Source organism: Plecotus auritus (genome assembly GCF_963455305.1).
Source record: "Plecotus auritus genome assembly, chromosome: 3".
In the NCBI taxonomy this organism is placed as follows: Eukaryota; Metazoa; Chordata; class Mammalia; order Chiroptera; family Vespertilionidae; genus Plecotus; species Plecotus auritus.
This window is the reverse complement of record NC_137772.1, coordinates 163,882,372-163,905,827: the sequence shown is the minus strand read 5'-3', so window position 1 is coordinate 163,905,827 and position 23,456 is coordinate 163,882,372. Positions and strand designations below refer to the sequence as shown.

The following is a 23,456-nucleotide window of genomic DNA, read 5'->3' as shown; positions in this document are numbered from 1 at the left end:
CCTCCTACTGGGGATGTGCCCGCAACCAAGGTACATGCCCTTGACCGGAATCGAACCTGGGACCCTTCAGTCCGCAGGCCGACGCTCTATCCACTGAGCCAAACCGGTTTTGGCCAGGGCAATTTTCACTTGTCCTTTACCCAGGACAAATGAAACTGCCTCAGGAAAAAAATACCGACCTTTACCCAATGAAATCACAAGAACAAGTTACAAACATTCAAATATAACAAATACCAACAGTGATGATAACCGTGTTTGTAAGGTTTGAGTTCCCAAAAAGAATACCAATGAAAACTATTCATCAATAAAAATTGTGAGAGTTGCTGCAGTGAGGAAGGACACAACCTTGGTAGAGACTGAGTAATGTCTCAGAAGAGGAAACTCAAGACAAGATGCAGATAGGGTTTTAGGTCCTGGGCTAGGTGATTTTGAGGTGAGTCTTGAAGGGCAGGGAACTGGTTGGGATTGGTTAAAATTTATTACATAATAGTGTTAGATGGATTAACACAGTGACACTAGGATCTTGAAGCAAGTTCTTGATAAGTAAGCTATTTTAATTGGGTTACAATCTTAACCTCCAGGAACAATTATTTCCAGGACCAAGTAGCTAAGCTAGATTTGCCTGGGTAGGCAAAACCAGGAAAGTGTATATATAGGGTGTCCAAAAAATGTATACACACACTTTGAATAATTATAAAAGCAGTGTTTATTAAAATACATATCATTTTCAAAATTGAGCTATCAGCTGTTACAGTATGTATACAAGGGTGGGCAAAATAAGTTGATAGTTATAATACAAATAACTAATACAATAATTAACAAATAATATAAGAATAAACTCTGCCCAGCCAGTGTTGCTCAGTGGTTGAGCATTGACCTATGAACCAGGAGGTCACAGTTTGATTCCTGCTTAGGACACATGCCTGGGTTGCAGGCTCGATCTCCGGTAGTGGGTGTGGAGGAGGCAGCCAATCAATGATTCTCTGTCATCATCGAGGTTTCTCTCCTTCTCTCCCTCTCCTCCTCCTCTCTGAAATCAATAAAAATATGTATTTAAAAAAAATTACAATTTGCTTACTATTTCCCAATGTCAATAAATTTCTGTAGTTTCTTTACTTATTTTTGTCACCATCATACTTACATAGAAAAGAAAAATGTATCTTATTAGAATGATTTTTATAAATTTAATAGAGCTATAGTTAATGACTTATTGGTTGTTAGATGGCCAACCCCTACTGAAAGTAGCTAACAAAGAGTTTGAAACAAAGGTTCCTGGCTACGCTATGGAAAATCTTTCAAAGTGGTTAACACATTTCTTGAGTATTACTGAAACCTTGATAAACTTAGGAAAGAATTTTGGCCAGGTATCCCAAGAAATTTGTACTTGTGAACTTCTAGTAAATGTGTACTGTTTTCAGACAACAAACTGAAGGCGTCAGAACTTATCAATAACAGACCCTAATGATTGATAGCTCTTTTTTCTTTTTGTAGACAGGGAAGAAAATTTTACCAAATATGTAATATCTGATTATCAGTATCTGATATTGTTAAGCAAACAAACAACAACAAAACACAGGATGAGATGAGGAACAAGAACCCAGCTACTATAAAATGTCAAGAACACAGAACTAAGAACAGATGCAGCACAGTCACTAACAAAGTACGCAGTTTGGGTCAAGTCACCTCACCTCTCTGAACTTAAATTTCCTTCCAGTCATAAAATTTTCCTTATCAAATTATCTATCATTGCTGACATGTACACTTAAGGAACTGTTTGACATTGAAACGGGGACTCAGAACTGTTGGACATTGAAATTGGTACTCAAACATTTTTTGTTATTATACGTTTATTTCTAGTCTGCAGAGGCAAGATTTTTTAAAGGAAAGAAAAGGGGAAAAAAATAGATACAGAGGCAAAGAAGCATTGAACAGACTGTCAAACTACAGCGGGAAGGCAGAGGAGGTTTGGGGAGGGGGCTGTAAGATCAACTGAAGGACTTGTACGCATGCATATAAGCATAACCAATGGATATAAGACACTGGGGGGGGGCAGGTAAAGGCATGTACTGGGGGGAAGGAGAGGCTGGGGGAGGTCAATGGGGAAAAAAGAGACATATGTACTACTATTTGTAATACTTCAAACAATTAAAAAAATAAATTAATAAAAAAAATAAAAAAACAAAAAACAATTATCTATAATGTCACTTTGGAAAAGTAAATTTTTGTTAATGGAGGGTATGGAAACTTTATCCAAAAAAATTAAGGATTTTGCATCAGGGCAGAGAGTTGAATCAGTCAGGGCATAGCAACTGAAGGCTCTGATGGCCTACTCCACACCTGTCCCACTTGCTCCCTGGCTACCAAGACTGCCTTCAAGTTGAACAATACTGGACACAATTGGCAAAAAAATTGTAGCCCAACTTCACAAGGCTTGACATAGAAAGTTCATTGGCAACATTCAATTTGACTACCTCTATTTGACAAGATTGCACACCTATGTGCTTTCAAGTCACATCATAAGAATAAAAGTTGACTTTTAAAAGTATCTTTATATATGGTAAGATATATATCATAAAGTTCGCCATTCTAACCATTTCTTAGTGGCATTAATCACATTCACAATGTTTGCCTCTATCACCATTTAATTTTTTTAATGAACATTATATTCATTCATCTGTCATTGCTGCAGGCTCTATGCTAAACTCTGGGGATTACATGTTCAAAATTGACATGATCTGTGCCTTCCCGTGGCCTTCAAGGACCATGGTGGGTGCTGTCTTTATGTCCAGGGGAAGGTAAGCAGGGTTGTAAGGCACAGTGGATGCACTGCAGAGGTCAAGTGGGGGAATGGGCGATCTTCCAAAGCCCAATTCAGGTATAAACGTTGGAGGGTCTCAGGGCCCCGAAGGGGCGGGGCCTGTACGAGGGCGGGGCGGAAAGCTATAGGCGGGGCTTGGGAGACACGGTAGGGGGGCTGAGGGCGGGACCTGAGCCGGGCTCGGACGCAGGCGGGAGGGAGGGGCTATGGGCGGGGCCTGGGCGGGGCGTCAGGGCCGCGGGCCGCAGGTGCTGGTGGTTCTGGGCCTGGGCCTGCGTCGGAGGCCGCTCGGGCCGCGGCCCTGAGTGGCGGCATCTCCTCGGCCCCCGTCCTGGGCGGCGGTGGCCTGGCAGGAAGCCTAAGTGGGATGCGGCTGACGCGGAAGCGGCTGTGCTCGTTTCTCATCGCCTTGTACTGCCTCTTCTCTCTTTACGCCGCCTACCACGTCTTTTTCGGGCGCCGCCGCCGGGCCCCGGCCGCATCTTTGCGGGGCCTCCGGAAGGGGGCGGCCCCAGCGCGGGAGGGGCGCGGCCGAGGTAGGACCCGGAGCAGTGGCCTCTGTCCCGGCTGCGCGCCCCGACGCGGGGTTACGGGGCGGTGGGGGCCGGGCGGAGCCACGCCGCGAGGCCGGGATCCCGCTCCGGGTCTAGGATCGCCCGGGCCCCGCCTGCGCTTTTCCTGCAGCTCTCCTTCGCCGGCCCTGGGCGCGGGTTGGAGGGCGCACTAAGACCTCAGTCCCGTCGGAATCCCACACGCTGTCCCCAATTGCCACCCTCAAACCCGACAGACCCGCACACCTTTAAAACTTCTTAAATATCCAAGACGCTGTCACAGTGTGCCAGATTCTCGGGAATGCCGCTGGGCTCAATGCATCTGTTTCCTTAATGAAACCAGGAGCCTTCTCTACCCATGCGGTGATTTCCGAAGGCCAGGGCGCTTTACCTCCAAATCCTGGTCCCCTGGGTTGTATGTTGACCTGTGCCAGGGTCAGACAGACATTCATCTCTCCCCTTTTTTTCAGAATTTTGCACAAGAGTATGTAAAAGTGCTGGACACTATATTCGAAGTCAAGTTTTTATGTATAGGCTACGTATATACAATCAAGAGTTGCAAAAGTTAAACTTGTAACTTGATACATATTGCCCACTTATTTTAGAAGGTTTTTGTTTGGGAGTGATAATTTTGTGTTTTGGGTTAAACTTTTATCTGTTAAGATCTTTCATAATAAAGGATTGATAGAAATTAGATTCTAATTTCCTTTTTGTAATGAGTATGTTTAACCAGTTCAAATTTAGTTCACCTCTTTGAAAAGCTGAAGTTAGGATGAAATTAGAAGTTTCTAACATCTAATTTGGCTTGAATTTAGCTACAACTGCAGCTCTACCTTACTAATAAACACTGCTACTGTTTTTAAAACACAGAACAATCTACTTTGGGAAGTGAAGAATGGAATCCTTGGGAAGGAGATGAAAAAAATGAGCAACAACACAGATTCAAAACTAGTCTCCAAATATTAAACAAATCCCTGAAAGGGAAAACAGACTTCCAAGTACAAATCTGGGGCAAAGCTGCCATTGGTAAGTTAATGTGTAGAGCCAAGACATTAAAAAGCATCAGAAAATGTACCTTATTAATATTAAATTCAATTCATTTTAATACATTTATAGTTTATTTCTTCATTTGTTAAAGGTATCATGATGCATTTTTTCAGGGTTTTTTTCAGTATTTTATATCTCCTTTCTGTTAGGCAATATCTGTGTAAATACATGCACTCATTCTATTGTTGGTCTTTAGTTGAACACAGGTTGATTTGTAGATACAAAGAATGGGTCATGTAAGCAATATAGTTAAATGCCTGTTTCAACTGAATTTTTATGAATCTATGTTTATCAATACTTGATACACAAGTACAAGTTGTGGCCACTGCCCTTGATGACCAAACAAGTTTGGGAAACGTTGAACTAAACAAAGTTAAACCAGGTTCTTTTTTTATTTCTCAGAGCCTTTCATAGGCCGATATTCATTGTCAATGTCCAAGAAAGGGATATAGTATGCAGCTGATTAACCTTGATTGCCCACAGAAGCATTTTGCTCTGAGTACCATGAGAGCCTAGCATTCCAAGTTATATATTATGCTCAATTAGAGTATGGAACCCTCCATTCTTAGAAGATTCAGAAAGAATTTCATGATTTAAAAGGTACTTTATTTGGCCTTTAAACCTGAGCTGGATTTATATGTACAGTAAGGGATATGGATAGAAATGCCAGATGAGAGGAAAGTAAACAGAGGACAAAGCCTGCCCCATGTTGTTTCATAAATTCATTCACACTTACATGCAAATATACATGCAAGATTACTACTGATCTTTAAATTTCAGGTACCCAGAACCAGGCCTCCAATCAAGTTCTAACAATTTTTTTTCTTTATAAAATCTGTAATATTAATTTTTTCTTTTTAATAAACATTTTCTCATTCTAGTTTTTAGTTAAATCTACATCTTAACAAGTTTTCATATTTCCAGACTTTTCATTTTTAATCTAATAAGCACAAAGTAGCAGATGTGTTTTATCAAATTTTACTTTCATCAACCTATTCCCCAGGTACAGTAATAGCATACCAGTTATAGATATTCCCATTTAAAAAGGGAGAAAATGGTAGTAATATTGAGTCACTGGTCCAAACAATTTTGAAATTCAACCAGGAAAACTCCATTAGTTTCAAGGCCTGGGAATAATCTGTGGCTCAAGCTTTGCTTCTGGCCTTGCAGCTCCCTTTTTCATGAAGGTTAGCAAGTGTTTTCAGATCAGTAGTTTTACAGTCTGTTTCTTGAAGATAGGATTTTGGAATTCCAGCCGCCTCCTTTCATTTCAACTTCTCTGAGTCTCTTTTCGTCCAAGCTGCCAGTGTTTCTGCTGATATAACATTTTCAAGAACCTTGTGGGTCTCCTGTGTATGTCAGAGGACTTGCTGCATTAGAAAAGAGCTCCTCCACAGGTTTTTTCCTGGACAACCCCATCTCCATTTCTGGTTTCTGCTAAGATTACTGAAGGAGATCCATAAATTATGCATCTAATATTTTCAAAGAGCCCTCTGTATGACTAAATAGGATGATCTTTTATATTCTGAGGCTCTAGCTTAAATATATCAAGTCATATCCTTGGCCTTCTCTCAAGAGCATTCTTTTCTGACAGTGAATCTCCTAAATTTTCACTTCTTTTGCAATCTGCGTAGGCTGAGAATTTCCTAAATCCTCAAGTCCTGGTTCATTTTTACTTAACAGTTTTTCCCTCAATCTCTCTTTCCTCTCATGTTTTACTATAATCAATAAGAAGAAACCGAGCCACAGCATCAACATTGTGCTTAGAAATCTCTTCAGCTAACTATCCAAATTTATTGTTTACAAGTTCTGCTTTCACATAACTGCAGGACACAACTCAGCTAAGCTTCCTGCTGCTATACGTAATGTGCCACTTAACAAAGGGATACGTTCTAAGAAATGCCATTAAGTTATTTCATCCTTGTGTAAACATCATAGAGTATACTTACTTAAACCTAGATGGTATATCCCACTACTGTAAATAGATGTGCTATACTTTTCTATGACTAGCAGCACAGTAAGTTTGTTTACACCAGCATCACCACAAATTCGTGAGTAATGCATTGTACTATGACTTGATGACATTGCTAGGCATAGGAATTTTTTAGCTCCATTATAATCTTACTAGAGGCCTGGTGCACAAAGTCGTGCATGGGTGGGGTTCCTTAGCCTGGCTGGCTATCGGGGCCGTCTCACCCAGTCCCAATCTGGGCCAATTGGGGCCAGCCAGCCAGGGAGAAGGACCACGGGAGATTGGCCGGCCACGGCAAGTTGGCTGTGGGAGCGCACTGACCACCAAGGGGCAGCTCCTGTGTTGAGCATCTGCCCCCTGGTGGTCAGTGCGCATCATAGCAACTGGTCCAACCAGTTGTTCAGTCTTTCGGTCGCTTACGCTTTTACCAGGTGTACTGGTTAATAAGGCGGATTTTTTTCAATAGATGGAGTCACATATATGTTGATATATATGTGATTTGATATGTATGCTATTTTGTTGTATTGACAGCAAGCTTCAAAACTTCATATGTCAAATTTGCTGAAGGTGTTAACATCATAGATATTTTTACACTTAAAAATGTCGAATTTCATGCCAAAAAAGTATTTGCGGGAAGTTATAATTCATTACTTTATTTTGAAGAAAAGTGCTGCTGAATACTTCGGGAAGCTTATGGTGAACATGCTCCATCTCAAGATACTTGTGAACGCTGGTTTAAATGCTTTAAAAGTGATGATTTCTATGTGAAAGACAAAAAACGGCCAGGTCAACCGAAAAAGTTTGAAGACCAACAATTACAACATTATTGGATGAAGATGCGTGTCAAACTCAAAAACAAATTGCAGAAAGATTAAACGTTGCTCAGGAAACAATTTCCGATCATTTATAAGCAATGGGAAAGATTTTAAAGGAAGGAAATGGGTGCCACATCAACTGAACAAAAGACAAATGGAAAACCGAAGTCACCAGTAAAATGTTGCTTCAACAGTACGAAAGAAAGTTTTTTTTGCATCTAATTGTGACTGGCGATGAAAAGTGGATTTATTTTGAGAATCCCAAATGCACAAAATCATGGGTTGATCCAGGTCAACCATCAACATCAACTGCAAGACCAAATCGCTTCAGAAAGAAGGCAATGCTCTGCATTTGGTGGGATCAGGAAGGTGTGGTGTATTATGAGCTTCTAAAACCAGGTGAAACCATTAATACTGATCGCTACCAACAACAAATAATCAATTTGAACCACGATTTGATTGTGAAACGACCAGAATGTTCCAGAAGACACAGCAAAGTAATTTTGCTTCATGATGACGCACCATCACACACTTCAAAACCAGCTAAAGACACGTTAAAAGATCTTGCCTGGGAAGTATTAACCCACTCGCCATATTCACCAGACCTTGCTCCTTCAGATTACCACTTGTTCTGATCAATGGCACATGCACTTTCTGAGCAGCACTTCAAAACGTACGAAGAAGTGGAAATTGGGTCTCTGAATGGTTTACCTCAAAACAAGAAAAGTTCTATTGGGATGGTATCCACAAATTACCTGAAAGATGGGGAAATGTGTAGTTAGTGATGGACATTACTTTGAATGAAACATTTTTGATGTTTCTCTTGAAATTATCGTGTTTTCTTTGGATCACAAAATCTGCATTATTAACTGGTACACCTAGTATATACACTGAGTGGCCAGATTATTATGATCTCTGAACGCATAATAATCTGGCCACTCAGTGTATATCCTATATAATAAAAGGCTAATATGCAAATTGTCCCCTTGACCAGGAGTTCGACCAGCAGGCAGGCCGGCCAACCACCCATGTCCCCTCCCCCTGGCCAGACCCCACCCCAATTCATGCACCGGGCCTCTAATATATATATATATATATATATATATATATATATATATATATATATATATATATGTATATGTATGTATATGTATGTATATGTATATACACACACACACACACACACATATACTGAGTGGCCAGATTATTATGCATTCAGACTCCATCCAATATGCAGTCCATCGTTGATTGAAATGTTATGTGGTATATGACTATATAACAAATGGTTGTCTACTTTTCTCTAGTTTTTAATAGCATGTTACTCATTTCCTGAACCCTCACCAACAGCTCTTTTAACGTACATATTTCTACCAACAGTCTGTTTATGATTTAGGTATCCCCTAAAATGATAGGTTTTTTTCCTACAGTGCTCCCAACTTTTTCTGAGTTCTCGCTAGCAGAGTCAGTAACATCCATATTTCTGCCTACAATTTGTTCAAGGCAATTTAATCTAGGCTTTTTTTAAATCATACTCCTCAAAATCCTTTCAGCTTCTTTCCATTACCTAATTCCAAAGCCACTTCCAGAATTTTAAATATTTGTTACATTATACTCCATTTACAGGTACTCATATATAACTACATAATCTCTAGTTTCCTATAGCTGCTATAACCTATTACCAAAAATCTATTTTCCTAATCAAATGATATAGAAGAGCAGAACTTATGCTTATTCCACATACCAGAGTAGGTCAGACAGTAAATGGTTTTGTTTATGTAATTACTAGGTTTGTATCTCTGGGAGCATATTTTTGAAGGCATACTTGATCCTACTGATGTGACCGCTCAATGGAGAGAAGGAAATTCAATTGTAGGAAGAACACATTACAGGTATTAATTTTACAACATTAACCTTTGCTGGTTTGCCATACAATGTTTTATGTAAATACTAGAACAAAAATAAGAGGAAACTATATCATAGAAAATATTTCCATTTCAACTTGTTAAGAATAGAGAAATCTCACCCAATCAGCGTGGCTCAGTGGTTGAGCATCGACCTATGAACTTTACTGCAAATACTAAAAATCTGTTTTTTACATTCAATAAAATCATTGTATTTTTAAGACATTTTTGAGCTTTTATTTTTATAAAACTTTTAATTATAACTGCATATTTTCTAAAGATTTTTAATTGACTTAAGATTTAATTTAGAAAAATTATGATAATTTTATCATATGAAAGAATGCTATTTTCTGTTAGATATTGCTTTTTATTGAAATAAAAAATAAAAATAATTATTTTAAAATGCTTATTTCCTGTAAAAATGATATTATTAGGGGAAAATTTTTAACCAAAGATTCTGTTTTCTATTAGGATTCCATTTCTTAGAGAAATCAAGAGGAAAAATTATAATTAATCTCATTTCTAATTGAATTTTCAGTGCATTCTTTTTTCTTTTTTTATTTTATATACACTTGGAAAGCAATTTCATTGCATGAATCTTTTCAAAGTAATCATTCTTGAAAAGTAAATAGGTTTTTGTTTGTTGTTTTTTAAATATATTTTTATTGATTGCAGATCGGAAGGGAGAGGGAGAGAGAGATAGACATCAATGATGAGAGAGAATCATTTTTTGGCTGCCTCCTGCACGCCTCCTACTGGGGATCAAGCCTGCAACCCAGACACATACCTTTGACTGGATTGATCCCATGGCCCTTCAGTCCACAGGTGGACGCTCTATCCACTGAGCCAAACCAGCTAGGGCTGTAAACAGGTTTTTCATATCATCATTGGTAATGATTATTTTTCTTTTCATCTCCTAGCTTCAATTGATCTAATCCCATTCAAGAGTTTATTATATATATATATATATATAGTCCTAAATTTACAACAGCTGAATTTGGGTGTTTGAAAGTAAATTAGTATTATGCATGTAAATCAAATATTTGGTATTTTAAAAAGTAAATGTGTTATCAGTATTAGTGTAATAGTTCTACCCATAATATACAGAATTTTCAGAAAAAGTCTTTAAAATTCTTAGAGAAGTTATTATATACTGTTACTATAATGATAGCAAAGGATTTGAGCAAACAGCATTAATTCCCAAAAGAAAATCTTCCCTTCTGAAATTTTTACCTGACATTTTATATTATGATCAAATAGCAATGCTATTTTCTCTTAGGATTTAAGAGAACATGTATTCAAAGAACTTCATTACTATGGCAGATTTTTAAAAACAAGTTATTCAAATTTTAGGCTCATGAAAAGTAGTATACCTAATTTTTTTATCCAGAATTAATAAACTTTTTTTCTTTTTTTATTAAATTTGTTGATGTGACATTGGCTAATAAGATTATGTAGGTTTCAAGTACACATTTCTATAATACACGATCTGTATATTGCATTGTGTGCCCACCATCCAGAGTAAAATCATCTTCTCTCACCATACATTTGACCCCCATTATTCTTTACTATGCCCTTCCCTCTGTTAACCACCATATGTTGTCTGTGTCTGAGTTTTTGTTTGTTTTTCTTGTTTGTTCATTTGTAGCTTTCAGTTTATATCCCACATATGAGTGAAATCATATCGTTTTTAAGTTTTTTGGTCTGGCTTATTTTGCTAAATTCATAAACTTTTATGGAATTGCAAGTTTTGAGTTGAATTGAGCTACAGGAGTTATATCTTAAATGTCTCAACACATTCATCCTTATTTGACCAAAAGTACATCTGAAGTGATGGGTCACCTTTGAGAAATAAATGGAAAGCGTTTCTAAGTACTATCAGGTTACTTGTAAATATGTGTAATATAGTTTGTTTACATAAATCTTTTCGTTTACAAAGAGCTTATGTCATTTACTTTTAGCCTCACAACAATTCTGAGGCAGAAGTAGAAAGGATATCATTAGTGTTCCAGGGTTGATCAGGCTCATGAATGCTGATTCTTACCAGTTCGTAGGCACCAAAAATGTAGTCCAGGATACCAGGTAACTCAGAATGGAACTAGAACTGCCAGTCCACATGCTTGTATTGATTTGACCAGCACATTCTTTCCATATAGACAAGCCACAGTTGATACCCAATTAAATATGAAATCAAAATATGGGATTTAACAATGGGCAGTACTTCTGTTATTGGGGAATTGGGGTATCCCCTTCCCCACTGGATGCTGGAGGTGGAGTCCTTACGATATCTCAAGAAAAAGAATTTTCTGAGACTCGCACAGGAGGATGAGTGATTTTTATTTGCGTGGAATTGCATTCCTGGGTTTCCAAAGACCCATTTTCTTTCATCCAGTCATTGAAGATGTGCAGCTGGGGTTTCAGTAGAGCTAAAAGCAAAGCCAGTATCCAGAGTTTCCATTCCATGTTGCAGCCGGGTCCACTTCAGCATCAGGCTAGTTATAGTTCATTAGTCCATTGTATGTGAGGGCCCACAAGGCCATGGGCCATGTGGGCGAATGGAGGAAGCAGGAGTGAAAGCCCCACAAGCCACGATCAATCAAGAGCATAAGAGGAACCAAGAGAGAGAACTTCCTTCAGGGAATTAAGCATCCCAAACTTTCCCATACTTGCAGTGGCCACGCCCACTCTGGCCAATGACCTCTGTTCCCAGATGTGACAGTAAGCATCTTTGCTAGTCCCCCAGCTTTACTGGGCATGTGTCTATTCTTCCCTTTGTTGGACCCCTGGGAAGTGTAAAGTTGTAGCTTCATGGCGAAGCTGCCAAAATGACATCCCTATAATATTTGGCCTTCCCTTTGCTCCTTTCACATTATTAATAACTAGAGGCCCGGTGCACGAAATTGTGCACGGGAGTGTGTGTCCCTCAGCCCAGCCTGCACCCTCTCCAATCTGGGACCCCTCGAGGGATGTCCTACTGCCCGTCTAAATGGGCAGTCGGACATCCCTCTCACAATCCAGGACTGCTGGCTCCCAACTGCTCGCCAGCCTGCCTTCCTGATTGCCCCAAACTGCTTCTGCCTGCCAGCCTGATCACCCCCCAACCACTCCCCTGCCAGCCTGATTGATGCCTAACTGCTCCCCTGCCAGCCTGTTTGCCCCTAACTGCCCTCCCCTGCCAGCCTGGTCACCCCTAACTGCCCTCCCCTGCAGGCCTGGTCACACCTAACTGCTCTCCCCTGCAGGCCTGGTCACCCCTAACTGCCCTCCCTTGCAGGCTTGATCACCCACAACTGCCCTCCCTTGCAGGCCTGCTTCCTCCCAACAGCCCTCCCCTGCTGGCCATCTTCTGGCGGCCATCTTGTGTCCACATGGGGGCAGCCATCTTGTGTGTTGGAGTGATGGTCAATCTGCATATTACTCTTTTATTAGATAGGATAGAGGCCTGGTGCATGGGTGGGGGCCAGCTGGTTTGCCCTGAAGGGTGTCCCGGATCAGGGTGGGTGTTCCCTTGGGGCGTGAGGCAGCCTGGGCGAGGGGCCTGTGGTGGTTTGCAGGCAGGCCATGCCCCCTGGTGACCCAAGCGGAGGCCCTGGGATCTGGGGTTTATTTATCTTCTATAATTGAAACTTTGTAGCCTGGAGCGGAGCCAAGCCTTCTGCTTGCTCCATGGCGGCAGCCATTTTTTGGGGGGTTTATGTATCTTCTATAATTGAAACTTTGTAGCCTTAAGTGGAGGCCTGGGCCGGCCAGGGGGTGCGGAAAGCTTGGCTTCCTCCATCGCTGGGGGCAACCTTAGCCTCCTGCTCTTTCCAGATCCGTGGCTGCCGCCATTTCTGTTTGGGTTTATGTATCTTCTATCATTGAAACTTTGTAGCCTTGAGTGGAGGCCTAGGCGGGCAAGGGCAGGTGGAAAGCTTGGCTTCCTCCATTGCCGGGGAAACCCAAGCCTCCCTCCTGCTCTCTGTGGCCGTAGCCATCTTGGTTGGGTTTATTTGCATATTCACTCCTGATTGGCTGGTGGGCATGGCTTGTGGGTGTAGCAGAGTGATGGTTAATTTGCATACTACTCTTTTATTAGATAGGGCTAGACTAATTACAATGTTATCACTTCCAAACTCTATGTGTTTCAGAAGGAAATAAGTGACTCATTATTCACCAATGAATCAATAACATAGTCTGTCTCAGCATATGAATACATGAATACGTGTAGGGCACACTGAACTTCTGAGTCAGCCTCATGAAGCCCTGTCACCTCTGGGCAGTGGAGCCGTGTGATTGAGTTGTAAGTGCATAGACTTTGCAGTCAAAATATCTCAGTTCAAATTCCAGCTTTACCTATTATTAGCTATCTGACATTGGGCAGGTTTCTTCTCTCTGTGCCTGGATTTCTTTAAGTTTAAAATAAGGCAAATAGTAGTTTCTACTTCACCAGATTGCTTTGAAGATTAAATGCATTAAAAGATGTATAGTCGCCCCAGCCGGTTTGGCTCAGTGAATAGAGCAGTCAGCCTGTGGACTGAAGGATCCCAGGTTCGATTCCAGTCAAGGGCACGTGCCCAGGTTGTGGGCTTAATCCCCAGTAGGGGGAGTGCAGGAGGCAGCTGATCAATGATTCTCTCTCGTCGTTTCTGTCTCTCTCTCTCCCTCTCCCATCCTCTCTGAGATCAATAAAAAAATATATTTTAAAAAAAAAAAAGATGTATAGTCTCTGGCACATAATAATCACTATAGAAGTCTTGTAAAATACTTAAATAGCTACTGCAACATCTCCCTCCCTTTCAGTTCTACTTTTTCTGTGCTTCCATTACTGTCTACTATTTCTCCATCATGTACCTCCCCACAAATACCTTATTGATATATTCTTTACATTAATATATTCAAGTAGGTTACAAGTTAGCCTTGGATCCATTCTGTCTCTTGAAGGAACTTTGCCTATCTCTACTCATATCCATCATATGTTGATTTATGGTTTGAAATCTTCAGGCAACTTTAGTTTTAATTTCTAAGGAGAAATCTTATTTTTGCTCATCATGGCCTTTGCTTATCCCCAAAAGACTCCCTTCCAAATCCTGTAATTTCCATGTGCAGGCATTATCATAGTATATATAGAAATTTCTACTCATTTGATAAGACAAAAGCCAGATGCTAACTCGTTATCAATATTCAATTCTAATATTTTCAATAAGCATCTGTCACTTATTAAAAAGTTGAACTCATTTCCAAAGATCATGATAGAATAAAATATGTCTGATCCTATTTTTTTAGAATTTCCAGATATTGCTACTGTAAGAAGGCAGTGAGCTCATTACTCATCACAGTGAGTGCAAGCTTTCATAGGAACATTCAATTTATAGATTTTATATAAAATGATTTAAAATTTCTGGTTGTTCTCTTTTTCCTTTGTGTCTTGTTTTTGTTGTTACAGCTTCATCACTGGTCCAGCTGTAGTTCCGGGCTACTTCTCCGTCGATGTGAATAATGTGGTACTCATTTTAAATGGAAGAGAAAAAGCAAAGGTCTTTTATGCCACCCAGTGGTTACTTTATGTACAAAATTTAGTACAAACTCAAAAACTCCAGCATGTTGCTGTTGTTTTGCTTGGAAATGAACATTGTAACAATGAATGGATCAACCAATTCCTCAAAAGAAATGGAGGCTTTGTGGAGCTGCTTTTCATCATATATGACAGTCCTTGGATTAATGACATGGATGTTTTTCAGTGGCCTTTAGGAGTAGCAACGTAAGTACAAAATGTTTCTAGACTTTAAGACCTGAATTTCAGAACCAGGGTGATTGTGTTTTAGATTTGCAATAAATGTAGTTATTTTAAGATCATTGAAGCCAGGTACAATTTTTCCATGGGAAAAAAATATGGTTCGGTCTCCTGTTTCAACAACAGTAATGTTTTTAGAGTATTTTCACCTTTTATGAGGAAGGCAGGCGAATTACATTTTTGTGTTTCAAAATCACAAGGCATGGGATGAATTTTTAAGTTTATCAATAGTTCCTTAAAGAGAGGTTTAGCAGAGGATGGCAGAAAAACAGACCCCCTTAAAGCCATTATTGTAGAATCTCTATAATTAATAGTGTTTAAAGCAACCAAACTACTTTTCTTTAAAGGCAATATTAAATCAGGAGCACACTGTATCCTTGGGCTTGGAAGAATCATAATATGCTCAGATCTGCCACTAAGACTGGTTGAATTTGCACACGTTTCTATTAAGAAGAAAAATTAATAACTAAGGTTTCTCAGTATGTCATATATAAACTCTTTAAAATGGAAAACTTGCCCAGCCTGTGTGGCTCAGTGGTTGAGCATTGACCCATGAGCCAGGAGGTCATGGTTCAATTCCTGGTCAGGGCACATGCGCAGGTTGTTGGGTTGATCCCCAGTAGGGAGCATGCAGGAGGCAGCCAGTCAGTGATTCTCTCTCATCATTGATGTTTCTATCCCTCTCATCCTTTCCCTTCCTCTCTCTGAAATCAGTTAAAACAAAACAAAACATGAAAACACTTATTTTTTTATCTTTCTGTTAATAGAGGGTTTTTTTTTTTTTAATTAAAGGTAAGTTGGCTTTAAGATGAGTTGCTACTATACATAAACTTCCCAGTAGCAGGGATTTTTGTCTCTTGTTTTTTTCTCACTACTTTATCTGCAGAGCTAAAACAGAGCCTGCACAAAATAGGCACTTAGTAAATCATTGCTGAGTGCGTGAATTATGAAAAAGTTCACTAACATGATGTCTGAGTCAAATATTTATTATACGAGATGTGGCCTTAGACTGCTGCCTAGTTGGCTACACGAATATCACCAGAGAAGCACATTAATAAGGCAGAATCCCTAGCTTACCACTAGTGTATTCTGATTCAATAGATTTGGGGTAGGATCAGACAAAAAGGTTATATTAAGTATAGCCAAGGGATAGATCTGAAAAATCTATCCCTTGAGTAGAGCCTATATTTATAAAATGTTTTGAAGCCCAAGAAAAATTGCTTTTTCACAGTAATGCTAACTTATTAATACGGTATGGGATGAAATCTCTGTAATTCTGATAATGTTGAACTAGGCCAGTATCTCTGTTTTAAATCAGTGGTTCTCAACCAGAGGCAGTTTTGCCCCCTTCCCCCCACCCCAGGAGACATTTGGCAATGTCTGGAAATCTTTTGGGTTGTTACAGGGGAGGGAAGAGAGGTGATACTGACATGTGGTGAACAGAGAGAGGCCAGGGATGTACCCTACAATGTAGAAGACAGCTTCCGCGACAAATAAGTGTCTATCCCCAAATGGCAGAAATGCTGAGGTTGAGAAACCTGTTGTAGACTGTTATATAAAGCTTTGCTCATACGTGAAGGTTGTATTTCAGGCACACAGTTTGATTTCTGTTACTTCCAAATGGACCAGTTGCAATAGGTCTCTCCTGTATGGCACACAAGTTTTTTTGTGTGTTTTTTGTTTTGTTTTGTTTTTAATCTACCTAAAGCTTTCGAAATGGGAGCTCTTTGCTCTAGCAATATGTGTTCTATCACCTGGCTAAAGCACTCATTAAATCATGATCATTATGGCCGAAACCGGATTGGCTCAGTGGATAGAGCGTCGGCCTGCGGACTGGAGGGTCCCGGGTTCGATTCCGGTCAAGGGCATGTACCTTGGTTGCGGGCACATCCCCAGTGGGAGGTGTGCAAGAGGCAGCTGATCGATGTTTCTCTCTCATCGATGTTTCTAGCTCTCTATCCCTCTCCCTTCCTCTCTCTGTAAACTATCAATAAAATATATTTTAAAAAAAAAATCATGATCATTATGAACATAAAAGATTATTTATACTTCTAAGGTCTTGAGTTCAACCTGCCTTACAGCTACAGATGTGTAATAGAAGTTGAAGAATATAAAAAACAAAGCCCTTTGGCCCACAGTCTCTATTGCAATTTTGTAAAAGATGTCATTGTGAGACTCTTTTTTTTAAGTCAGTAGAGTTAAGGACTTTTTAAAAGTAAGCATGGAAAATAACAATGTGGGTTTAGAAAGGCATTCTAAATCTCTTCTTTCTATATCATCATGCTAAGATGTTGGGTTATGGAAATTGTGCCAGTTCTGTTGTCATATATTGTTAACTCAGTTAATTCACGTGTACTTGTTTTTATAGGTACAGGAATTTCCCTGTGGTGGAGGCAAGTTGGTCAATGCTGTATAATGAAAGGCCCTACTTATGTAATTTCCTAGGAACTATTTATGAAAATTCATCCAGACAAGCACTCATGAACATTTTGAAACAAGGTGGAATTGATAAGCTCTGTTGGGTCTCAGTAAGAGAACAGTAAGTTCTGTGTTTCTTGATTTATTCATGTTGTTCTCCTGTCTGAGATTTGCTTTATGTGGCAACACAGGTTTCCAAAGAGACAGGGTTAACTCCACTTATATTTGTCTTTCCCTTGGAGATATATTGGTAATTGAAGCTATGAAGAACTTGGGTTGTATACGTTTAAAACAGGGAGGATCTCCTATAGCTATAGTTCATCTTGAAGAAGAATACTAGTAACTGTCATATGTAATATCAATTGTTTGGGTTTCCTCAATGATATTTGTTAGGCAGACTTGACACACAGGGAATAGGGAATGTGCCAATAAGGTCTTAGGTCATCCCTGAGGTGTTCTGCAGACCAGCTCAGTGTTCCATTATTGGCCTGGAGCACTCCTCCCACCTCAGGAACCTGACAGCACCCAAGGACAGGGGCTGCTTACTGTTCTTCAGATCCCCAGATCTAACTGGACCTTGCATAGAGTAGGCCAGGATAAAGGGGCAGTGGATGGATGGATGCACACATTGATTTAATAGGGTTGACTTTCTTCCATTGTTTTACCTGGTAATTATAAAACAGGTGTTCGTGGAGTGAAAGAAGAAATTTTGGAATTACTCATTTTGTTTTTAAAAGATCAAATGGGCCCTAGCTGGTTTGGCTCAGTGGATGGAGCGTCAGCCTGCAGACTGAAGGGTCCCAGGTTCAATTCTGGTCAAGGGCACATGCCTGGGTTGCAGGCTTGATCCCCATTAGGGGACATGCAGGAGGCCACCGATCAATGATTCTCTCTCATCATTGATGTTTCTCTCTCTTTTTTCCTCTCCCTTCCTCTCTGAAATCAATAAAAATATATTAAAAAAAAAAAAAAGATCAAATGGAGTTTTGCGTGTATGAAGCAGAGTCACCAAGGAATGAATGTCATTCTAGAGCTAGAAATGCATTCATTGTAGCAGATACTCTCTTCTAGAAAGCATAACTCCTAATTCCATTATTTGTGTAACCACAACATATCCATTCAGTCAACAAGTGTTTATCAAGCAACTGCTATGTGCCAAAAGCTGTTTTAGCCATGAGGGATACAGCAATGAATAAAATAGTCACAGGTGCCCTCTTAGGACTTAGATGCTTATTGGAGGACACAAACCAGTAAAATATATTATGGGTCAAAAGATGAGAAATGCCATGTTAAAAAAAAAAGTTGAGCAGAGAAGCGATGTAGAGAGGGTGGGGAATCAGGAGTGGAGAATTTGCTGGTTTAGAGTGGCCAAAGGAAGCACTAGCTAGAAGGTCACATTTAAGCTCAGCCATGAAGAAGGTACAGGATGAGCCTTGTGTCTGTTTGGGAGAAGAGTAGTTCAGGCTGAGGGAGGGCGAATGTGAAGGGCCTAAGGCGGAGCCATGCTTACCGTGGTTGAGGAACAAGGGACTGTGTGCCTGGAATGGAATGAGTGAGGGTAGTGTAAAATGGCAAAAGTTTATGGTGGGAATCAAATTATCCTTGTAATTCTTCTCATACCATTGGGCCAGGAGGTCAAGACGGCGTCCTCCTTGCTTCCCATTGCTGCTTCCAGACCATTCTCCCCTTTCCCTCCTTAAAACCTCCAATTTTGAATCTCATGCCGGCAGACAAAACCATCCATTACTTTTACTCTTTGAAGTCATAGTCTGACCTTTGGGTTTATCTCCTTAATTCTTTGAAGAGTTTAGTTCCTGGCACTCTCTCTGACATTACTCCAGTCTCACTTTTGGTGACTCCCAAATCTACATGGATGGTCCTTCCATCACCTTGGTCTTGCAGTTCTTTCTTTTACCTCCTGTCCTCCATGATCTGGTCTCCACGTGACCTCAGCTGTTCACTATCAAGGTCCTTTCCTAGACCTTATCCTACACATACTGCTGCTTCTCCATGATCTCAAGTTCCAGCATCTCTCTCCGTAACCACCATTTCCCATCAGGCCAGCTCATTCTCTGTAATAATCTCCTACAGTTTAGCTGGGACTTACAACCCATGGTTCCTACTCCCTTTTCAGTGTCCTTTGCTCACCTCATACCTTTACTTTCTTCTTTACCCCACTTAAATGTCATAGTCAATCATGGTTAGATATTGACTATGATTGCTCTGCACCAAACCTATACCCATGCAACCAAATACTTGGAGGAAGCAGCCAATCAATCTCACTTTTAATATATGCCCTAGACCCTCAAGTGTCCAACAATCATCCATTTCCCTTGTCTCTGTATTCTTCCACTCTCCAAGAGGAAGTTTCGTAACTTGTTCTCTCTTCCAAACCACACATACCTTATGACCCCATTGCTCATTTTACTGAGAACATAGGAACAGTCAGGAGAGAACATCTAGCTTTTGAATTGGCCTCTCAGCTTCTACCCTTGCCTCTGGATAGTCTGTTCTTAATACAACAGCCAGATTGATTCTGATACAACACAGGTCAGGTCAGTCACCCCTCTGATTCATACCTGCAAGACAGGATTCTCTGACCTCATCCTTCCCCCATAGCCACCCCGGCTTCCTTGTGTTCATTGAACATGCCACACACACGCTGTCTCGTGGCCTTTATACTTTCTTTGCACTCTGTTCTCCCCCAGATATTTGCATGTTTTGCTCCTTCACCTCCAGCTCCATGCTCAGGTGCCCCTGTAATGAGACATGCCCCTGATCACCTATTTAAAATGGCAACACTGCCCCCTCAGAAACTCCTCCCTCACTCTGCTTCATTTTTCCTCACAGCATTTAACACCTAAGTAGTTCACTGACTTGACATGGTTGCTACCTGTCTCTATCACTAGATCTAGATTATAAGCTCCAAGGGCCAAGAATTAGGAAGGTGAGGTAGAGAGAGAGAGAGGACCTTGGCAGTCAGAAAATATTGGCTGAATTAACATTCATTCAGAAATTTTATGATGACCACTGGATTTTAAAAATGTGTAGCTGTAAACGTTTCAAATTCTTAAATATTTTCAAGAAATCTATTTGGGCAAGATTTTCTTTATCTGTTCTGCCTGTCATTTCTATAATAGTTTACCATTGCCTATAACTGACATTAAAAGGTAAAATCACCCAGTTGGTGTGGCTCAGTGAACCTAGAGGTCACTGGTTCTATTCTAGATCAGGGCACATGCCCAGGTCGCAGGCTCAATCCCCAGTAGGGGTATGCAGGAGGCAGCCTATCGATGTTTCTCTCTCATTGTTGTTTCTATCTCTCTATCCCTCTCCCTTCCTCTCTCTATAAAAATCAATAAAAACTTTTTTTTTTTTAAGTAAAACCTTTCCCCCCCTCCCCCACAAAAGATATGCTTAGTAAAGTGAAAACTACAGCTGTTTTTCTGATTTTTCCAGGTGGCAGCCTCAGGAAACAAATGAAAGCCTTAAGAATTATCAAGAAGCTTTGCTTCAGAGCGACCTCACACTGTGCCCAGTAGGAGTAAACACGGAATGTTATAGAATATATGAGGCTTGCTCCTATGGCTCCGTTCCTGTGGTGGAAGATGTCATGACAGCTGGCAGCTGTGGAAATACTTCTGTTTCCCAGAATGCTCCTCTGCAGTTACTCAAGTCCATGGGCGCTCCCTTTATCTTTCTTAAGAACTGGAAGGAACTTCCTGCTGTTCTAGAAAAAGAGAAAACTATGACTTTACAAGAAAAAATTCAAAGAAGAAAAATGTTACTGCACTGGTATCAACACTTCAAAACAGAGCTAAAAATGAAATTTACTAATATTTTAGAAAGTTCATTTTTAATGAACAATAAAGGTTAACTATTAATTATCTTTTTGAGCCAAGATCTGATTTTTTAAATGATTTCTAACATTGTGTGTGTGTGTGTGTGTGTGTGTGTGTGTGTGTGTGTGTTTGTGTTTGTGTGACTGTGTTTATAAATGTTCTTCAAGGTGCCCTTGTAGACCCTAGATTATGTCTGTCACGCTTGACCAAGTGCTCCCTTGCTGGGCCACTCCTGAAAATGAAGCTGAAATGTTCTTCAGCTCACTTTCATAAAGATGATGGACTCAGTATTTATTAACTCTTCTCACCCATTAAACCCACGCTAGAAGAGCAGCGTTGTGAAGTGGAAACACTGGGCTTTGGAGTCAGACAACCTGAGTTAAAACCTTGCCTCTGCACCTGTCTGGGGACCTTGAGGAAGCCACCTAATTGCTCTGTGTCTTGGTTCCTTTCAATGTAAAATGGAGATAATGGTACCTCGTAGGGTAAGTTGTAAATATGAAATGAAATAATATATGAAGAACCCAATATATACAGTGAACTCTAAATAAATAGTAATTTCTGATTTGTTTTTTATTCCTTACTAGTTGGGGTTAAATTTAAATATCACATGCTCTTTTACATATTTAGGAGTAATCATATGTCATGTTGGAAATGTATGTGGGCAAATCTTGTGGAGTTAGACTTTTAGATGACTCAAGTGTTGTTGGATCGTTTTGAGGTGGGTGCCTGGATGCAGAAATTGGTCATAATCCATACAAAACATGGACTGGGGCAGTCAGAATAAAAAAATTAGTGCCTGAACTCTACAGAAGTTGTCATTGAAGGCCGGAGAAAGACTGGTCAGCTCAGAAGAGCGCTTCATGCAGAGGCTGTCTGACGCCCTTGGAGAGCAGTGGCGTTGACTGAGGCTGATGAGTGGTCTTTATCTTCAGGTCCTTGGGCTCCTGAGAGGATGCAGGGGAACATGGGCTCAATCTGTTACTTTGCCTGGCTTTTTATTTTTTCAGAAATCCTGTGGCTTAATTTCTGTGAAACCAGGGGATTAACATCATTGCTAATGAGGCTTTTTTTGTGTGTGTGTCTCCTCATTATATGAATGGCCATAGATATTCCATAGGTATAAATTCCCCCAACTTTCATGGACCCAGAGCTTACACAGGGGACTCCACATCATCAGAAGGTCTGGCAGTCTGGGTATGAAGGGCATTACCTTAACATCATATTGAAGAATCGTTGTGGCCGCCACAACCCTGTTCAATTCTGAGGGAACTGTCCCTGCTAAGCACACCACAGGTAGGGAACCATTTTATACTATGTATGTGTCTCTCCTTTTTTGTGACCCACTTCCGGTGACAGCTGTGGACACTTTATTTGGGGTACCCTGTCAGTAGGCTTCCTGATGACCCTGAACATTAGTATCAAAAAATAATAAGTGAGGCAGATAGCTAGTTCAAGGCCTTTGTAAACTAGAAAATACCTGTGAGAACCTGTGAGTCAACTGCAGCAGCAGAAGCTGAAAGGATGCAATAAAAGGAGCTCTAAGGCGGAGTTGGGCTGTGAGAGGAGCAAAGATGCTAAGAACAAGCTCAAGTAGAGAATCTGCCCAGAGCTGTTGGGATGGATCCTCTGGGTGTTCAGCTCCAACACCTGTGAACTTTGAGATGCTCTTTTATTTCCCTATGGTGTATCTTCAGAATTATCTCCTTTCTTTAACCTTCACCCCTCTTTGCTCCTGGTTACTTGAGCTGACTTCTAAACCAAAAGAGCCAACCCAACGCTTCATCCCTGAGTCCCCAGTTTGTCTTCCATGAATAGGAGCTGCCAGGTCCACGGTTACAACACAGTTCTCCTGTGAGTAGGTCAAAGAAGTGTCTGTACTATATTTCACCAGCAAGACTGGATCATCTTTCTCTTTATGTGGTACTTGCTGTTGCCCATAATGCTTTTAAAGACTGCTTCCTGCATTGATGTATTTGTTGCCAGCAAAGCCTTTGGAATGTCAAGATCATGCATGTTAATCTATATAACTAAAACTGCATTCATTACCTTCTTCCTCCAAAACACACACACACACAAACCTATTTGCTCTCAAACCTCCTTAACCTCAGTAAATGGTGTCACTAACCATGCTGTTTCTCAAGCTGGAATCGTGAATTCCTATTTCTTCCATCCCACCTCTCCAAGTAATCACCAAGTTCTGTACTTTACTGCTCTCCAAATCCATATTTGGTTTAGGCAAATTTTCTAAATAAAATAATCTTTTTTCAGGTATCAAATTACTACAGAAATAATGTCATTGAAGTTAATTCCACATTT

At 40.3% G+C, this 23,456-nt stretch overlaps 1 protein-coding gene across 2 annotated transcripts; it reads left to right on the top strand.

The window, feature by feature from the left end:
* Window positions 1-3,036: 3,036 nt before the first annotated feature.
* RXYLT1 (ribitol xylosyltransferase 1) lies at window positions 3,037-21,184 on the top strand. Of its 2 annotated transcripts, XM_080661024.1 has the most exons (6): window positions 3,037-3,354; window positions 4,240-4,395; window positions 8,990-9,092; window positions 14,530-14,844; window positions 17,246-17,416; window positions 20,755-21,184. In XM_080661024.1, exons 1-6 carry the CDS (start codon window positions 3,186-3,188, stop codon window positions 21,170-21,172), a joined length of 1,332 nt encoding a protein of 443 aa, XP_080517150.1. In that variant the 5' UTR covers window positions 3,037-3,185; the 3' UTR covers window positions 21,173-21,184. The 2 variants fall into 2 exon arrangements, with proteins under 2 accessions (XP_080517150.1, XP_080517151.1); XM_080661025.1 differs by lacking the exons at window positions 3,037-3,354; window positions 8,990-9,092 and having other exon boundaries at window positions 4,280-4,395.
* The last annotated feature ends 2,272 nt before the right edge of the window (window positions 21,185-23,456 follow it).

Coding starts and splice junctions, on each gene's coding strand:
- RXYLT1 (XM_080661024.1), top strand. CDS start 3,186: ATGCGGCTGACGCGGAAGCGGCTGTGCTCGTTTCTCATCGCCTTGTAC. Junction 9,093..14,529: donor GTAGGAAGAACACATTACAG/GTATTAATTTTA, acceptor TTGTTGTTACAG/CTTCATCACTGGTCCAGCTG. Junction 17,417..20,754: donor TGGGTCTCAGTAAGAGAACA/GTAAGTTCTGTG, acceptor TGATTTTTCCAG/GTGGCAGCCTCAGGAAACAA.